The 20,257-nt window shown below is 35.1% G+C and overlaps 1 protein-coding gene across 1 annotated transcript in view; it reads left to right on the top strand.

Moving 5' to 3' along the window:
• Positions 1 to 16,161: 16,161 nt before the first annotated feature.
• Positions 16,162 to 20,257, top strand: part of L (zinc finger protein Lobe) — an 813,940-nt gene continuing 809,844 nt past the window's right edge. The window contains exon 1 of the mRNA XM_081761539.1: positions 16,162 to 16,861. Within this exon, the coding sequence (XP_081617665.1) occupies positions 16,822 to 16,861 (40 nt within the window). The 5' untranslated portion in view covers positions 16,162 to 16,821. The remainder of the gene's footprint in view (positions 16,862 to 20,257) is intronic.

Here is a 20,257-nt window from a genome sequence, read left to right as displayed (position 1 = left end):
AGAATTATTATTTTATAAGAACAAGAAATGGAGTATAAATATTTGTTAACTGGTAGCAGTAATGAATTTTGTTTCGCCCTTCTAGATAGGTTGAGTTGATTTTGAGTTTAACGTCCCTTTTAGCACCAAGGCTATATGAGACGGGACCTACTGATTAACGTGGAATCTGAAACACATGAGCTCCTGCTTGGAATTGAACCCGGGTCTTTTTCTAGATAGGAAGGTGAAGTGACACCTTGAATAGAATAGTTCTTGTGACTAGAGTTGTAAGTTCGATCACTATTTGTAATTTGTGCTATTCCTTTAATGCTTTATCAACGTTGCATGTAGCGTTAAATTTAATAATAACTTGTTGGCGAAATCACGTGTAAAATTTGAAGACCGAGTTAGTTGTGTAAATTCGCACACAGATCGAGGTAACAAAGCCAGAGTAATGTGCGTATGTCTCTTGAACAAAGAAATCAGTTTCTCTGCTCTGGCCATCCTACCTCGTAGAGTATTCGATAGCAAGGTGGTCTGAAGAACTTGTAGTTCACGGATCGATTTCCGCGGAGAACCATTTTTAATTCTTGAGCACAAGTAGAAAAGGCAAAAAAAAAAAAAAAAAAAAAAAATCGCGACGCATGAAATTTAGAGCTACAAGGAAGACCGAACCAAAGGATGGGTCATTACGTAATTTGTTTAAAGAAACAATAAAATGGAGGAAAGTTGTTTTGTCTGTGTCTAGGAATGGAGTATAAATAAAAAGAAAAAACTACACTTCTGTCCAGAATTTCTGTCGCATGTCTTTCGAAATTATGAAATATAACTCTTTCTTATGATAGAAAATGTTAAATGTCTTCTTAGAAATATGCATAAAAGGGAAACCACATATTTCCAAATAAAAAAAAAATGTTATGTAAAAAATTAAGAAATAAAGAAGTTAATAAAAGAAATCTCCGAAATTCATCGCCAAATTCTAAGTTCCATTTTCGTAAGCGAAGCGTGGCAAACGCACGGCGAAATTGACACACACACAGAGAGAGAGAATTTTATGCTTTATTAGAAATACAACGTAAATCTTTCATAATGTTAATTACTATACATACAGGGTGCGGCAGCGTTCATAGTAGGCTATTAAAAACACCATCAGGCAGTAACTGTAATTTATTTATTACTTCTTATGTCAATTAATAGTTAAAGGTATGCCATTTACTAATGTGTAAGTCATTGTCCATTGCGTGGATTACTTTTTGAATAGGACTCCTGTCAAATGATGCCCCCTCTGCAAAACACATTCATCTAGGTGGCATTGGAGGCTTTCCATAACTCGACCTAACGTATTCCCTGGGGCATTGCCGACGGCAGTTTTGATGCGATCCTTCAACTCAGGAATGGTGGCACAACGTGTTCGGAAAACTTCTTGCTTCAGGTAGCCCCAAGGAAAATAGTCTGCACATGAAAGATCAGGTGAGCGAGGCGGCCAGGAAATGCCACCAAAACGGGAAATTACTCTACCTGGAAATGTCTGTCGCAAGAAATCCATGCAAATTCTGGCTGTATGCGAGGTTGCTCCGTCTTCTTGAAACCATAATTGTTCCACATCGACCATACCTAATTGGGGAAGAACGAAGTCTTGCAGTATCTTTAGGTAGCGTTCACTGGTGACAGTTACAGCCACACCGCTGTCATCCTCACAGAAGTAACGGCCAATAATCCCAAAGGCTCCACATCACACTGTGACACGAGAACTGTGCAAGGGCTTGATGTGCAGTTCATGCGGGTTTACATCACTCCAATAACGCATATTCTGTTTATTCACTGAACCACATAACTCAAAATGAGCTTCATATGACATCAGGATAGTGGGCAACATTTGTGGATTTTGGCGAAGGAGATCACGCATGGTTACGCAGAATGTTTCTCGTAAAACCCAATTGCGAGGCCTAATTTCCTCAACAATCTGCAGCTTATATGGGTGAAAATGGAGATCTTCGTGCAATATTCACCTGAATGAGCGATCAGACATATGCACAGTTTGCGAATGACGACGAACAGATCTTTTTGGGCTACGCAATATTGCAGCACGAACCTTTTCCACGGTTTCTGGTGTCCGCACAGTTCTTTCACTTCTTCCCGGTTTGCCATTGCAAACATCGAATTGCACGTACCCACCTCACAATGGTCCGTCCATCTGGAACTTTCCCATGAAGTCAGAAGTTGAAATATTGCCGAAATGGACGCTGGGTAGCAATAAGAGAGTCCTTATTCTTGAAATACTTTCAACAGCAATTGCACGATGCTGTGCACTCCACCGCTCCATATCACTGTCACATTCGAAATGGCAGCTCATTAGTACACGAATGCGGCACGATCTGGCGTGCATTCATGTAGTACGTCATTGTACTACTCAAGTCAAATTACGCTATGAACGCTGCCGCACCGTGTATTACACAGCTCTAATAATAATAGATATTAACCATTTTATACGTAAACAAACAAAGAAAAAGGAACTAAGCCACAAAATATGTGAAGCGATCCGGCAGTTTGTGGTAATGATTTTCTAATATGCGTTTACTAAGAAAATTAACCTTAACATACCTTCGTAGAGTAGACGGTTATCTCACGCTCTCCGAATATTTTGTTTTTATCCACGCTTATCAGTTCGAATCCCATACCCTATGCTGCCCCTTTTTTTTTTAAATGAAAAGCTTGATTCTGTCAATTTCTTAAAACAGCAATGTTTTGTTCTAATAATGTTACTTAGCATTATCGTCTTCATTCTAGTTTATTTGAATATTTTCAAATAGTCCAGAATTACGTCCTTTAAATACAGTATTACAATTATGAAGAATTTTATAAAAAGAGGAAACTTCGTTCCTAAACATTATCCTAGCCGGAAGGGAAAACTTATAAATATTTGAAATAGTAATTAGCATATGACTAAACTTTAATGAAACATTACTAAAATAAAACATTTACTCCGAATAATCTCTGCAAATATATTTTTAGAAAACGGACAGAAATAGTGAACATAAACTCTTAGTTGTCAATTAAAAGTGTAGTAGCGATAGTTTTAACCCAAGTAGAATATTCACTCTGCTTCATGAAAATAATAAACATTTTACAAAAATAATGATCTTTTGGTTGTATCTTAAATCTTTTAGTAAATAAATAAAATACATATTAATGAATAATCTAATCACCGTGACTCGATAGCTGATTGCGATGGTCAAGATAATGAATATTACTACAAACTGTTACAAAGCTAGGGGTCGCAGTGTCCCAGTGAAAGCCGGTGGGTGTAGCTAAACATCCTGAGGCGTTAGACTAGTGTTGTCAACGGCTCGGCTTACGGCTCAGTCACCACCGAGTCGAACCGAGAAGTGAGCCGAGCCCACACTTCACCCTACCGAGCCGGCTCGAGTCCTCGGCTCAGTTGGACCAAACCGAGCCGAGCCAATGGCTCACCCCAGCGGAGCCGCCTCGAGCCGACGGCTCACCTGAGCCGAACCGAGCCGAGCGGGTTGACAGGATTATTAGACTGATGATCGTAAGGTTTTCGAGTCCCTCTGTAGTACGAAGGGGAGAATTTTTATTGTCCTCGATGTTTCTGAATTCATGTCTCGGTCGATTCTAGGAGTCCTGAAATATGATTGAAATAGAGAATAAGTCAGGAAGTTATAACAAATGTATAGCGGTCACCTCTGGTGCATAGAGTCCCTGGTTCGATACTAGCTCGCGCCAGGTGAACTTTGTGGTGGACACGGCGTGTGTAAGTGGGTTTTCTCGGGGTTCTCCTGTTTTTCTCCACTTTCTTTATTCCGCCATTTCATTTATCTCATAACCACCGCCTCCTTTACCCTAGTCGGCATTATTATGGGACGTAAAACTTAGATTGCTTTTTCTTTTGTTGTTAGAGGTAATGACTGAGAGTAAAGTACTGTAAATAATTGTGAATAGAATTTTGTATCCTCAGATAAAATATTAGCTTTCAACCCTTCCCGTTGGTCTAGCAAGTTGTACGTGCGCTTTGGTGTATGCGGTTCGGGTGACATCCAGAAGTCCTAAATGGCAAAAGTCCTAAAAATATAGGCACTAGACCTAAATTTTAGGACTTGTGCCGCGATATGATTTTTAGGACTTCTGGCGTTTAGGACTTCTGCCGTTTAGGACTTGTGCCGCGATATGATTTTTAGGACTTCAGACGTTTAGAACCTCTGCCTTTTAGGACTTGTGCCGTTTAGGTCTTGTGCCTTTTTCATTAACTTGCTTTAGTTCTGAAATTCGCCATCACCACTCGAAGTTGCGACGATGCAGCAACTAGTTGGCAATAATGTTACGAAAGTAGCTAATTCCAACAGTAACAGCTATATTTGTACTACTAAGATTATTATTATCACTATCTTTCTGCGCTTATACACGAATTACAAAATACAACCTATTTCATTCTAAGAATTAATTACATAATTAGTTAAGAAATTCGTTTCTTTCGAATGGAGATACGAGAATCCCAAGACAAATTCCTAAAACAAAAATAAATAAATAAAAAATAATAAAAATGTTTAAAAAGCATATTTTACCAGACTTCTGAAACCAAGCAAACATTCAGAATTGCAATATATACTGTGCGGAGCGTATTTTATTACGAGTAACACAAAAATCCACCAAAGTTTACTTAATTAGGACAAAAAGTCACTAGACATTTCACGAGTGAACATTAAATACCAACTGTATACATAAAGAACGCAGTAAATTTAAAATTGAACAAAGAACATTTATATGCAATACAGTGGGTGACATTCATAAGTCCTAAACGGCACAAGTCCTAAAAATATAGGCACTAGACCTAAATTTTAGGTCCTGTGCCATTTTTGCAGAAATTACTACATAGTCATTTAGGGGTGTAGCCTGCAAATTTTTCTAGGGGAGCAGGCTTTTTATATCTTAAAAGCAAATCAAAAGTTTATTTCCAGATTACGAAAGCTTCAATAAGACAATAAATTGATACATATTACACATGTACATAAATACATAATATTATTATATTTCCAGTTAATTCCTTTTTGAAACCTGGACCTTGACAGAGAGTAAATTTAAAACCACAGCTTGTGGGAAATGTACGAATACGTTAGTTATAACAAATCGGAAACTGTTCATGGAAGTCCATTTGTTTGATTGTGTTTATCTTCTGTACTCTTATATAAAAGAGTAAAGATGAGTGATTTTTTGGGCATACTACTACAAGTAGAGTTGTTAAATTTTAATTATAAAATATTATTTTCTTATGAAAGCAGGACATAAGAAAGAATTTTTGGAAATAAATATCGTAAAAAGGGTGGGGCAAGTTTTTTTTAAAGGGTAGTGTATCTCGCAAGTTTCTGAAGCTAGTAAAATGAACCTTGGCATATAAACTTTCCTGTTAAAAAAAAATCGGTGTTAAAAAAAACAACAGTGACATCGGAAGTGTCACTGTTCATCTCAGCCACCCAGAAAAGTATGGATTCGACATTGATATCGACCATTTTCGACCATTTTTATTTACCCACATCTTCTCCCCCCACAAGTTGCGGTGCTGAATTTGGATTTAAATGTCATCGGAAGTGTCACTGTTCATCTCAGGACCCCAAAAACCATGAATTCAACACTAGTATCGGTCATTTTGATCATATATATTGTAGTGGTATATGAATTAAAGATTTCATTTTTGTGACGAAAATAAAGATTTATTATAATTAAAATTTAAAAAATTAAAATACTGGAATAATGTTATATTATGTCACATTAAACACGTGCATTTGTTTGTTTACGTAAATGGTTGTATTTATGTTGTGTTGTCATTAAAATCATGGCAAAACGCTAAATCGTCAGATTGTTGGTTTGTTTTGTTTTGTAAAAATAAAATTAAAAATTGTAATGTCATCAATGTGCAATCTAGTTTGTTAACATTAACACAATTTAAATGTGGCACAACTTTTAGATCTGAAGCGATTGTTAGTCTGGGAATTTGGTCACGATGTAACATGGGTTGAAACAAATGTTTCAACAATAGCAAATAGTCTATATTTAAAAGTGGTGGATAGTGTTCCGAGAAATATGTCACCACCGGGCTACTCGGGAAATTGAATACTGGGTCTTTTCCTACCACATTTTTTGGATTTGCGGGCTCGACGGCTGTTTCCTGACTACTTATCTATTTCGTCTTTCAGGTGTTCTCACACTAAATAAATCGTTAACTTTTATTCGAATTCCTTTGCTTGCTTTGTGTGCCCTCGTTAACACTGTGTTTTCAGTCATCTAACAATATACTTTATCACTTAAAATAACTTAACTTAATAACTTAAGGGTGGCGAGCACCAAACTAGTGTAAATTACTCTTGTAGTAACCCTTACTTCTTTAGTCTGGACTATTTTAGTAAATTACTTCCGTAGTAATATACTCTTTTAGTAACTGTTGGAGAGCTCAATTTCTATTTACTTCTTAGTTGTAACTAAAGTAGTAACGCCTTTTTACTAAAGAAGTAAGCCATTTCTGCCCACTGCTGGCACGTACATTTCGTTTCCTATTGGGAGCTGAAGCTTATCCGAAGAAGTGCCCATGAAAAAAGGCAGAGAACAATCGGTTGTAGTGAAGAACAGCAAGTTGTTGGAAAAAGGAAACGAGCTTCATTCGTTAAAAATGCGTTTAATACAAGAGGAATATAGTACAAAACTGTTGTTAATTGAAAGACAAAGAAACATCGTGGAAGACCATAACCTTAAAATGGAAGTTATGAATAAGAACGAATTCATGAACGAAACGGAGCAGACTTTATGTTCCGATTCTTCAGGCAATGTGCTCCAGAAATTTATGTTTTTTATAAGTGAATGTGAATATATTTTATATGTATGAAACATATTCTGTTTGCTTGATATATTTTCGAATGGTTAATATGTTCTTGTTTTTCACATGACATAATATTTGTGTTTAAGCATCAGTACATTTAATTTTTCTAATTACCACATTCTAATATTTATTTGTATCATCAAAGTTATAAAAGTAGACATTTTATTTTTCTTAGAAATAACCAAAACATCTTTATTTTTGTATAACTCTGTGTACTGAAGAAAGAAATAAAATGAAAATCTTAATCCCTTAATTGCAAAATAAAGAAGACAGAAAGAAAAGAAAGAAAAAGAGGGAAACATAACTAAAATTATACATAAATAAAATGGGTAACATTTCACTGCAGTAGTGACGATCCAGTGCCTTATTTATGTATAATTAAGAAAGAAAAGTATTTATACTAATTTATTATTTTACTAGCAAATTAGGTATAATTTTTCTGACAGCTTGTCCTGCAGCATCTGCTTCTGGCTGAAATGTATATTGGTTCATGCCATTCACATCCACAACACCAGTGTTTCTTCTCGACATGTTTTTGTTTGGGGGGATTGCCCCTCGGAAGCTCTGAGAGTTTTCTCCGGGAGGAGACGAAAATAATATAATAATAAATAATATAATAAATAGAATAGTACAATGTAAAAATAATATGATCCCCTTCGAATACTAGTGTTCCCTCCGGAATATTTTTTCTGAAAGAAACACTGCACAGCATCAGGGTGAAACACACCTACTTCTGTTCCAAAGTTGTGCAGAAATGCAGTATCCTCAATAACATTCCCACACATGTTTTGTTTATATCTGATTGTTTTAGTGAGAATTTGTAAACGGTTCTTCCAAACACCGAATGTACGTTCTATTACACATCTTGTAACAACATGGGTTTTATTGTAGCGCCCTACGGCTCCTGTCTGAGGTCGAAACATAGTGGATATGCTCCCTCCAAACATTTTATGACTCCTATCTCCAACAAGCAACCCATTATATTGTTCATTTTCCAATTCTGGAGGAATTCTACTATTGTCTCAAATGCCTGCATCATGCGTGGAACTCAGCCAATGGCTTACCACGTTCAAAATCTTCATATTGGCATCAGAAATGATTTGTGTATTGATAAAAAAGAAATTCTTGCAATTTCTGTATAGTTCAGCTTGTGCTCCAAAAGGACAAAGTATGGATATAGGTACACAATCCATGACCCCTATATATATATATATATATATATATATATATATATATATATATATAGTGGCGTATCCAGGATATGATCAAGGGAGGGGCTAAACCATAGTTTGCCGTTTTATTCAGTGTAAATCAGGATTGAAGCCCATTTTATCCAGTGTAAACCTGAGCGTCAAAGGGGGCTATAGACCTTATAGCTTCCCCCTTGAATCCGCCACTATATATATATATATATATATATATATATATATATATATATATATATATATATATATATATTTGTTCTGTGGCGTGGACACACACACAGTGGCTTTAAGGCAATTGAACTGTCTATCACACTGTTAAAAGCTCTTCCAACAGTATTACGATGTATGTTAAAAAGAGATCCCCTGCTAAGATTTGATAAGTATAAGTGCGAAGGATTCGCAATCTACAAAGTAGTTGCAGCCTAGGAGACAAAGCACGGTTCCTGTCAGAATTATGCTGCAGTAACGACTCCAACATATCAAGCAGCCGCTCAAAAGATTCCTTAAGCAACCCAAAACGCTCTTTGAAATCATTGTCACTGTACATTGCAAATAAGTCTCTTCTCTCCACTAAAACTCTCATTCTTGGGATGTCTACTTCTTCCTCCATCTCCATATATTCTTCGTAGTCCAGGTAATCCATAGAATTCGATATTTAACACGTAGAAACCAAAGAACTCATCTTACTCTCTAACTTTACTCCTACTACTGCTTAGGAGTAAATTTTGGCCTTATTTACTCCTTAAGTTACTAATGTAGTAGCGTACTCTTTGATGGTGCTCTCCACCAGTTTTGGAGTAAATAAATTTACTCCTGTAGTAATTTACTCCTTTAGTTCAGTACTCTCGACTGGAAGTCGCCGATTTCCTTCTCTCTTAGTAACTTACTACTTTAGTTTCACTTACTCTCGTTTGGTGCTCGCCACCCTTAGTGTGGGAGGGTAGTGAGGGTTAACCTATTTACTTAGACAGTTCATCAGTCTTCGTAAGCCTGTCGGGATTCGAACCAAAAATTCGCATCATGCCAATGGTGAACGTAGGATTGAACTTGACATATTTTTACCATACTATTAATAACTTAAACTTATTCTAACCGCGCTGGGAATCGAACCAAAACATCTGCACCATAACGATGGTGAGTTATTGTACACACGCCGGGAATCGAACCGGAAGCATCTCCACCATAACATCCTCCTTTGACGTTGTGCCTATAAAGCGTGGGGATAATTGAAGAGTGACGTCCAGAAGTCGCTACCACTCATTATTCGGAATGAGTAGGTTAATGGATTTACGTGAGAGGAAATTATAATAAACTTTATGATTTGTTTTATTTATGTATTTGTTTGAATAAGAACATAATGTCTGAGTGTATGTTTGTGTGAGTGTAGCCTAACAATCAGATTACAACTTGTAAACGACTGGAAATTGAATTACGATCAACACCGACATAGCTGAGATAAACATACCTTTTTTATGCGATGACAGTCTGGACTGGTGATTTTGCAGCACTGGATCTCCTGGACACGGTTCTTGGCTGTTTGCGTTTTCCAGTGGAATACCAACTAGAGACCAACCATTTGTTGTTGACTGTGTTTGCACTTGAATGCGTATAGACTACTTTTGATACTTCAGCTCGGCGTTTGATCTGAGCTGATCTCCTCTGCTCTGCTTCTGATCTTAATTCTCTTTAACAAGAGCTTTTTGTTCACCAATTCCAGACGCTGGAATTAGCTTTGTTGTTCAAGTGTGTTTACCTCAGCTATTGTTGAAACATTTGTTTCAACCCGTGTTACATCGTGACCAAATTCCCAGACTAACAATCGCTTCAGATCTAAAAGTTGTGCCACATTTAAATTGTGTTAATGTTAACAAACTAGATTGCACATTGATGACATTACAATTTTTAATTTTATTTTTACAAAACAAAACAAACCAACAATCTGACTATTTAGCGTTTTGCCATGATTTTAATGACAACACAATATAAATACAACCATTTACGTAAACAAACAAATGCACGTGTTTAATGTGACATAATATAACATTATTCCAGTATTTTAATTTTTTAAATTTTAATTATAATAAATCTTTATTTTCGTCACAAAAATGAAATCTTTAATTCATATACCACTACAATATATATGATCAAAATGACCGATACTAGTGTTGAATTCATGGTTTTTGGGGTCCTGAGATGAACAGTGACACTTCCGATGACATTTAAATCCAAATTCAGCACCGCAACTTGTGGGGGGAGAAGATGTGGGTAAATAAAAATGGTCGATATCAATGTCGAATCCATACATTTCTGGGTGGCTGAGATGAACAGTGACACTTCCGATGGCGTTTAAATCCAAATTCAGCCCCCATTATTACTCCTAAAGGGAGAGGATGACATGTAATAGTAAGTGATAATGACTGATACTAGTGTCAAACTCATAGTTTTGGGGTCCCTAAGTTCACTGGTGGGTTTGATGCTCCTTATACCGAAAATGAAACTACCATATTTACGCGTGTATGCCGCGCCCCCGTGTAAGCTGCGCACCCCCAATTTCTGTAACGTTAAAATTGAAAAAAAAAAAAAACTCGTGTAAGCAGCGCACATCAATTTAACAACAGAACGTAAAACCACACAAATCACAGACTTTCGTGTATGGTACCGTATATCGGTACTCACCAACGTAACACGGGGTACTTGAATGTTAATAGTACCTGCTTCACAGAATAACAAATCCGACTGGGCTTCAAATACCACTAGTGCCATGAATTTACAAAAGGATGCCCGAGCGCCAAAAGTGGTCATAGTAAGAATTTCCAAGTACGCTGCAAACTAGTCAATTGTCATCAGCTGCAATAGCCATCCATTGATCCTTATTGGAAACTAGTGCATGGTGGAAGACTTGTCCAATAGATGGTAGTACATGTACGGTATTTTTGTGATCGGCCGACCATGTAGATGTAAGAGGAAAGATGAACTATAACTTGTCATTTTATATTAAAACTTTTCTACTCTTGTAAAATTACTCACAATATTCCAGTATTAGGTTAATAAAAACTCCCCGTGATTTTAAATGCTTGGTGGCTCAGTCAATTCTACATTTCCTCGTGTATGCCGCGCACCCTGTTTTTTGACTTCGTTTTTGTACAGAAAAGGTGCGCGGCATACACGAGGAAATGTAGAATTGACTGAGCCACCAAGCATTTAAAATCACGGGGAGTTTTTATTAACCTAATACTGGAATATTGTGAGTAATTTTACAAGAGTAGAAAAGTTTTAATATAAAATGACAAGTTACAGTTCATCTTTCCTCTTACATCTTGAACGGGTATTCTGCTAGTCTTTAAGAATAACGAACGGAAGTTTCAAACGTTAAATTTTTTAATATATTTGTAGCTGCTCAAATTTACGCACTTATGCGGTGTATGTGTGTATATGTAAAGAAAATGCTCTCTCTTTTTGAGTTCTTCCAAAAATATACAAATAATAAAGAGGTATTTTTATCAGAAAACTAAAAAGTAAAATTAAAAGATGTTGCTTTAACTAATTTTCTTGCTAGCGAAATACGTTGTATGTATAGATGTTGCAGACACGTTACAGCAAATAACATTAGCATCAGGCGAATAAATAGTTTTTAAATTACATTATCCGGGTTTTGCCAAGATTTCCGAACAAAAGATTTTTTTCTAATGGGTTCAAAATTTACAAAAATTTACACAGCACAAGGAAGATACGTGTCCATAAAATAGATACTTGATTTTAACATACTGTTATTAACTAAAATGATTCTAGCCATGTTATTTTAACACTTTCCTGCCATAAAACTGTAACTATAAGATTACTTAAAATAATTTAAATGCGTCTATATTATTTTATCTAACTTCGATTATATTTCAGTATTTTTTGTAGCCATAACTCCATTCTATCACGGTGCTAACTTTAAATGAATGGTGTAAATATATTTATTGCCATAAAATTTCCCTATTCTAATACAAGAAACATAACTACTCAATGATCTTAACTGTAAAGTAGTAAATATAAAATAATTTTCACTTTAAAAGCATAATGTGTGAAACATTCGAAAATTTCAATTTTCCCCAATCTTTTCGTTTTTTTCAGGTTCGGGAAAAACGGTAAAAAACTGTTTTTTACACAAAATTTCCGTTTTTTTCTAGACCTTTGTAACACTAGTCGCACATATTGTGAACATTCATAAGACACGAAGACACATGATTCATCACTGAAACTCCTATTCTCCAATCATCAGCAGTCCAATGTTCTTTGCCTCGTGCCCATTCGAGCCGCTTCTTTGCAATGATTGGAGTAATTTTTGCTTTCTTTCTTGGCCTGAGTGCTTTTATTCCCTAACACAAAGAACCCTTCGAATATTTTCAGGCGAAATGTCTACGTCACACTCACCCATTTTTATGCTTAAATCTCTGGAAGTTGCGTTTCTGTTTCCCAGAGCCAATCTTTTTTTAGTTTTTTGATACCTCTTAGCGATAGCTTTGGATCACACCCACACTTCCAAAGCCTATTTTGCTGACACATTTGCTTCTTGCTCATCGCAACGGAGATTTTACTCACACATTTTTGCCTGTGGGGAATTCGAACATAAAATAAAAGTGCTCCCTTTGCTCTTTCCCTTTTATGTGTTCAATTTTCAGTTTTTTTTTTTTTTTTTAACAGGAAAGTTTATATGCCAAGGTTCATTTTACTAGCTTCAGAAACTTGCGAGATACACTAGCCTTTTAAAAAAAACTTGCCCCACCCTTTTTACGATATTTATTTCCAAAAATTCTTTCTTATGTCCTGCTTTCATAAGAAAATAATATTTTATAATTAAAATTTAACAACTCTACTTGTAGTAGTATGCCCAAAAAATCACTCATTTTTACTCTTTTATATAAGAGTACAGAAGATAAATAGAATCAAACAAATGGACTTCCATGAACAGTTTCCGATTTGTTATAACTAACGTATTCGTACATTTCCCACAAGCTGTGGTTTTAAATTTACTCTCTGTCAAGGTCCAGGTTTCAAAAAGGAATTAACTGGAAATATAATAATATTATGTATTTATGTACATGTGTAATATGTATCAATTTATTGTCTTATTGAAGCTTTCGTAATCTGGAAATAAACTTTTGATTTGCTTTTAAGATATAAAAAGCCTGCTCCCCTAGAAAAATTTGCAGGCTACACCCCTAAATGACTATGTAGTAATTTCTGCAAAAATGGCACAGGACCTAAAATTTAGGTCTAGTGCCTATATTTTTAGGACTTGTGCCGTTTAGGACTTATGAATGTCACCCACTGTATTGCATATAAATGTTCTTTGTTCAATTTTAAATTTACTGCGTTCTTTATGTATACAGTTGATATTTAATGTTCACTCGTGAAATGTCTAGTGACTTTTTGTCCTAATTAAGTAAACTTTGGTGGATTTTTGTGTTACTCGTAATAAAATACGCTCCGCACAGTATATATTGCAATTCTGAATGTTTGCTTGGTTTCAGAAGTCTGGTAAAATATGCTTTTTAAACATTTTTATTATTTTTTATTTATTTATTTTTGTTTTAGGAATTTGTCTTGGGATTCTCGTATCTCCATTCAAAAGAAACGAATTTTTTAACTAATTATGTAATTAATTCTTAGAATGAAATAGGTTGTATTTTGTAATTCGTGTATAAGCGCAGAAAGATAGTGATAATAATAATCTTAGTAGTACAAATATAGCTGTTACTGTTGGAATTAGCTACTTTCGTAACATTATTGCCAACTAGTTGCTGCATCGTCGCAACTTCGAGTGGTGATGGCGAATTTCAGAACTAAAGCAAGTTAATGAAAAAGGCACAAGACCTAAACGGCACAAGTCCTGAAAGGCAGAGGTTCTAAACGTCTGAAGTCCTAAAAATCATATCGCGGCACAAGTCCTAAACGGCAGAAGTCCTAAACGCCAGAAGTCCTAAAAATCATATCGCGGCACAAGTCCTAAACGGCAGAAGTCCTAAAATTGATTGTTGTAAAGAAAGTAAGAAGTATGCCTTCAGGGGAAATCGATCTTAGGACCACATGAATTTGGGCCCACAGTGTTACCGATTACACCATCAAGACCTCTTGCAAGAAAAGCGCTACGTTGTGATTTGTCGAAAGGGTCCAAGCACTTTACATCGCATTGTAATTTTTTTCGCTTGTTTCGTTTTTATTTCATTCACTTTGTTTTTTTCGTACAATGGACGAAAAAGCAAATGGGCCATTCCACGCGAAAGTGAGCCTGAAGCAAAATTTTCGAAAACTGTCAAAACCAATGCATTTTTACATATATATGAAGTGAATAGAATGAAATTTACTTTTTTACAAAGAAAAACTTATTTATACTTAGAATTCGCGTAAAATTTTAAATCTAAATTGTGAATTTGTAACATGACAGCTGCGAGGAAAATTTTTATTCTTGTTATCGGCAACATTGTACGGAAATTTGTGCATGTTTGGCTGATGTAACTTCGAGCTATTCAAGATACTTAGATTTGCATGTTAACAAGGTTTGTGTTAGGCCAGCTGTTGAAGATATAACACAAGGTACATTTTTGTTGATGGAATTTTTCTCTAGTGGACAGAAAAAGAAAGCATAGATATGCAACCAAGGATCTTATAAAATATTAGATATATTTTATAAGATCCTTGCATGCAACTATCTCACATAGCCCAGTGGAAGAGGACGAAGAAGTCAAGGAAATTCGTATGAAAACCGTAAGCGATTGCGGTAAAATTTTCAAGACTGTTGAAGTGTCATACATGCATTTTAATCAAATAATACCGGTGATACCAGCAGTGCCATGGCGTTGGGAAGAAGGGGCGAGCGGGGTGACGGCCCCGGGCGTCAAAGGATGGGGGCGCAAAATTCAGGAGAAAAAAATAAAAGATATATAAAAAATGGAAGGAAAAAGTATTAAATAGTGCTCAAAATCAAGGAAAAGCAGGGTTTATTTTTGAAAATTTTCTTACGCATGGCGCCAACCATGGTGACGCTTTGCGGCTGGTCTGTCGACAATAAATATTTGGTAAATTTCTCTTAAGTGAAGTTTGGTAAAAAAAAAAAAAAAAAAAAATCATCATTTCTACATTTCCGTTTAAATAAAAACATTTTAAGCTAAGAATTCACAGAGTTTTGTAACATTCACTTGGTGTGTCGAAAGTAACTTCTCTTTTTTGTCCCCGCCCGAGACAGACGTATAGGAATTAATATTTTCTACTCTAAACAGAAAAAATACTGAAAACATCAGCTACATATACAATTAGCAGGATTTATGTTGTATTTTTAGAAATATACAACTTTAAAGCATCAAAAATATAGTGTAAATGTCCTGCCCGTGACGATGGCATGGCCCAAATACTTTTTTACGTTTTAGCGTCATTCTTCATTAACCATGCAAGTGTACAGCTTAAAACTTAGATTCGAAATTTTGAGCAAGAAAAGGAAAACCCAGCTTGTGCGATTATTGGCTATAACGACCGTAAATCTGCGGTTCTTTCGGAGTCATCACAACCGGTTTCGACTGTATTTATATTTCACGAAGAAACTGCTTTTGTAGTTACTGCGGTGATTTGGAGCTGAAGAAAACTATAGCGAACAAAGGCAGACTAGTAATACAGATGATTAGGTTGCTGAAAGAGCATCATGAACAAGAACAAATTTTTCTTCTGACCTAGCCACCATAATAAAGAGGCGTTCGAATTTTCTGATGTGCGAATAGTACCTCTGATCTCTAGCAGATTCAAGTTTGTGCCAAGAGGAATTCCTGAATATTGCTACAAATTTTCCGTAGTGCATAATATCTATAATTCTGGCTAAATCTGCTTTCACGAATAGCAAACGTTATTCTTTTTATTTAGCTACTACTGTAGTTGTAAAAGTAGGATGTCAATAATCCTTGACATTAGCATCGATAAATATTTCGTAGAAAATCTATCAACAAAGCCGGATCGGGTAGTAAAGGTTTAGCACGTAGTTCCGCTGTACTGGATAGATGGTGCTGGTATCGTCTTTCCTCGCTTCGGCCGACTCGCTGCCAGTATTCCCTTGGTGCTGGCAGCATGCGTGCGCTGCTGCGCGCCAATCCTTTGGGGGAGCCCCCGTGCCCTCCCTTGCGTCGCGCTCCGGACAATAGTCACTCAGCCGGCCGGCGGGTGAGACGGGAAGTGTCACAGCGCGGGCCACGCCAAGCAGCTGCCCAATCTTCCGAGACGCGATCGCGTACGTTGTATGGAATACACACCATCGTCACATTTCATTGCGGAATTGATTTCGACGATTTATTCTGTTGTTAACACGAAGCTTATCGACTATAGTAGTGGTTAATCTATGCGATGACAAGTGACATTTCTTACTATGTCCCCAAAACAGCAGAACAATGTACGTCATGCTGTAATATGTATGGTGTTTGTGTATAATGTTTGGATATACTTAAGACAGTTTCAATTTAACTTCTAATCATTATAAACTCCTTTGAGATGCATTCTTTACTATAAAGACGTAAAATCATAGAGTGATTTTTTAAAAAAAGAGATAAAATAAATAAACATATGACAGACAGTGTTGATAATACAGAAAGAAGTAAATAACTATTAAGAATTTCATAACAGCCTCACTTTCTGTATGTGAATCCAAGTGATAAACAGGATATTTTTCCCGCGGTTTTCCTTGAATTGGCGTTTTCTCTGTCATTGGCGTACACTCACACACACAAAACGATGTCAAGGCGGAAACAAGCTAAACCTCGCGCACTCAAACGTAAGTACACTGTTTTCATTCATTGTCAGTTATGACTTTGTTACATAACATTTTGTCATGACAGCTCTTGAATATAAATTAAAACTTAGTTCTTAATTGTCTTAGAAATCTAATCTATTGATATTTAAGTTTTAAATAGACGTCACTGGCAAAAGAGCGAAAAACAAATGGATAATGTGTAACGATGTAACATATATATGTCAGCATGACAAGATTGACACAAAACGCACGGTTTCTTGTTAACTGTCAACACGGCATAACAATCTAGCAGAAATATTATATAAATAAATAAATAAAGCATTTTACTATCAGTTTCCTTGTACGAGGCACGTGCTCACGCTCCAATGTGAGTGATCTGTCTTCTCATTTATTAACTTCGTCAATCTATTCGATAAATAGTATAACTTACATTTTCAAATTAGTATGTAGTTTCCACTTCGTTGCATATTAGTTCTTTACAATAAAGGCCTACCCAGAAAAAAAGAAAGAAATCGAAAGATGATTCTTTTTTTTAAATATGGGAAGGTCATGAACACAACAAAACATTTTATCTAGTGCAGCGTGTCTCATTTTTTTTTTTTTTAAATGGTTAGCACTTTTATTAGAATGTTCTATGGACAAGCCTACTTTTGTACAATTCGAAAACAATGCTTATTACTAATTTAAAAAAATATTTTTAACATATATCCTTATACCAGTATGCTCATATTTTTAAAAACAGTAGACCTATTAGAATTCCCCCATTTTTATATTGGATTTAATAGAATTCATAGATTTTTAATAATTGAAGACTATCAAGATAGTCTAACATATCTATATAATCTATTAGAATTTGCACAATCATTACGTTATCAAATTATATATTATTTGTGTATAGTATTGTATATCTATGAGATTCTCAACTATACTGTGTGATACACAATTAGGGATGCGCACACGAGACGAGACGAGACAGAATTTTCCTGACAAAATTCGAGTCGAGACACAACTCTTCCAATAGAGAAATATACATTTTTCGAGACGAGACATCACTTTTACAGCACATATTTCGATACGAGACAACCTCAAATCTTGTCTCGTGTGCATCCCTGTACACAATTCATAATCCCCCCCCCCTTGTTCTTTGACACTGAAGTTCAACCTAAGAAGCTCAAAAGGACAGATCTTGAGGCCCATTTGTGGCCCACGGACAACAGTTTACGAAACACTGATCTTGCAACATTGAGAATTTCGGGGGAAGGTTGTCTATATTCCACTCCCCTCATATATTAGCTACATTCTTACTTTTTAAAAAAAAAAAAAAAACTAAATAACAATATTGCAGTTAATTAAAAAGAGGAAAATAAACTGATGTAGTACACTGCCTGAGAAGAAATTGTAACGTGATAGATTCGAAGAAGAAATTATTTGGGGTCAGTACCCCAAAAACTACACATCAGATATGGATCTATGGATTAACGTGGAATCAGAACCGCATAATTTTTCACTGAGATGGGGAAGGAAAGTCAGGGAGGGGAAGAGCAATACTTCAATTAACTGATGGTAATGTGGTATGATTACAAAGCAGAGACCAATGGGTTAGTGGGAGACCGTCGAGCACGAAAAAAATCTTAATTTTGGCAATTGACCAGGTAGCTACAGCAGAATATTTATTATTATTATTATTATTATTATTATTATTATTATTATTATTATTATTATTATTATTATTATTATTATTATTATTATTATTATTATTATTTTGATAACTAGAAAATTTCATTTACATTTAGCTCTTAAGATTCACAAACATTCAAAGTTTTACACAGATATTTTATTACGCACATATTCTCATCATTTTTACTCGAGTAACAGTAATTCTAGTACAAAATAGATATGGTATTAGAACATACTCAGATTTCTTACTGAATAGAAATTATAATAATACTGTTTTATTTTGAGAATGAATTTCAATTATATTTATATTTAGTTTATACAAAAGGTAAATAAAAATTTCACAATTAGTATATAATTGCTAACTTATGATGAGATGATATACCGTTCGTCTTAACATTTTCGTAAAACGGGAAAATGTAATATTATTCATATTTATTTTCAGGGTAAAAGATTTGTTGATGCGATATTGTTGCTGTAAAGTGACAATGAAAATTTTCATAGAGATTAGCAATTAATGAAAAAGGTTTTCATTTTTTGTTAATTTTAAGGTTTTCTCTCGACCTAGTTTTATGGTATTATTATTATTATTATTATTATTATTAGTTAAGAAGGTTGTCAACCCAAGGCACGTATGTCACTAGTGGTACCCAAACTCTCCGGAGTATATGACGTCACATTCAAAACTTCATGTAAAAACAGGAGTAGAAAGTGCCACGTGATGTGCTTTTGGATTTGCCAACCCTATTCTAGACCTCCTCTTTTCCTATAATTCTTTATCTTGTGTTAAATTGAGTAATAAGTAATAAAGAAGTCTACGTTTATTGAACAAAATTATACTGGATACTAATAGTAATAGAATGTTGAAAAGCATCATTCTGACTGAAATTTTTCCTTAGTCCAACTGAGTAAATGTAATGGTATCTTGTAATAAACAGTTCCTCAGAAGTATTGAGTAAATGAAGAAGAGATGTTGTACTCTGAGTGGAATAATTAATACATAGATACTTTTTTCTCAAGTTTCTTTCGAATAGGGTCACTTGGTGGGTAGCCATTGGTCATTCACTACTTTTGACATGCTTTTCCTGATATTTCCTTACCAAGTTTACGAGTAATTTCCATTTGTTTTCTAATACCATACCGACATTCGTTAGTTTCTGTTTATGGCTTTGACACGTCACATCTAAACCTGGCAGACCATCTAAAGAGATCATTTCTACTCATTTCTGTCTAAATCAATCAAGGTGTTCTTGGGAAATAAAAATTTACCTAAATTAATCAAGGTGTTCTTGGGTAATAAAAGTTTACCTAAATCTATCAAGGTTTTCTTGGGAAATAAAAGTTTACTTAAATAGTCAAGGTGTTCTTGCGTAATAAAAGTTTAACTAAATCAATCAAGGTATTCTTGGGAAATAAAAGTTTACCTAAATTAGTCAAGGTGTTCTTGGGTAATAAAAGTTTACCTAAATCAATCAAGGTATTCTTGGGAAATAAAAGTTTACCTAAATTAATCAGGGTGTTCTTGGGTAATAAAGGTTTACCTAAATCAATCAAAGTATTCTTGGGAAATTAAAGTTTACCGAAATTAATCAAGGTGTTCTTGGGTAATAAAAGTTTACCTAAATTACTCAAGGTATTCTTGGGAAATAAAAGTTTACCTAAATTAATCAAGGTGTTCTTCGGTAATAAAAGTTGACCTAAATCAATCAAGGTGTGCTTTGGAAATAAAAGCTTATCCAGATC

Source organism: Thermobia domestica, chromosome 1, assembly GCF_964235325.1.
Source record: "Thermobia domestica chromosome 1, izTheDome1.hap1.1, whole genome shotgun sequence".
Taxonomy (NCBI): Eukaryota; Metazoa; Arthropoda; class Insecta; order Zygentoma; family Lepismatidae; genus Thermobia; species Thermobia domestica.
This window is presented reverse-complemented; position numbering and strand designations above follow the sequence as displayed.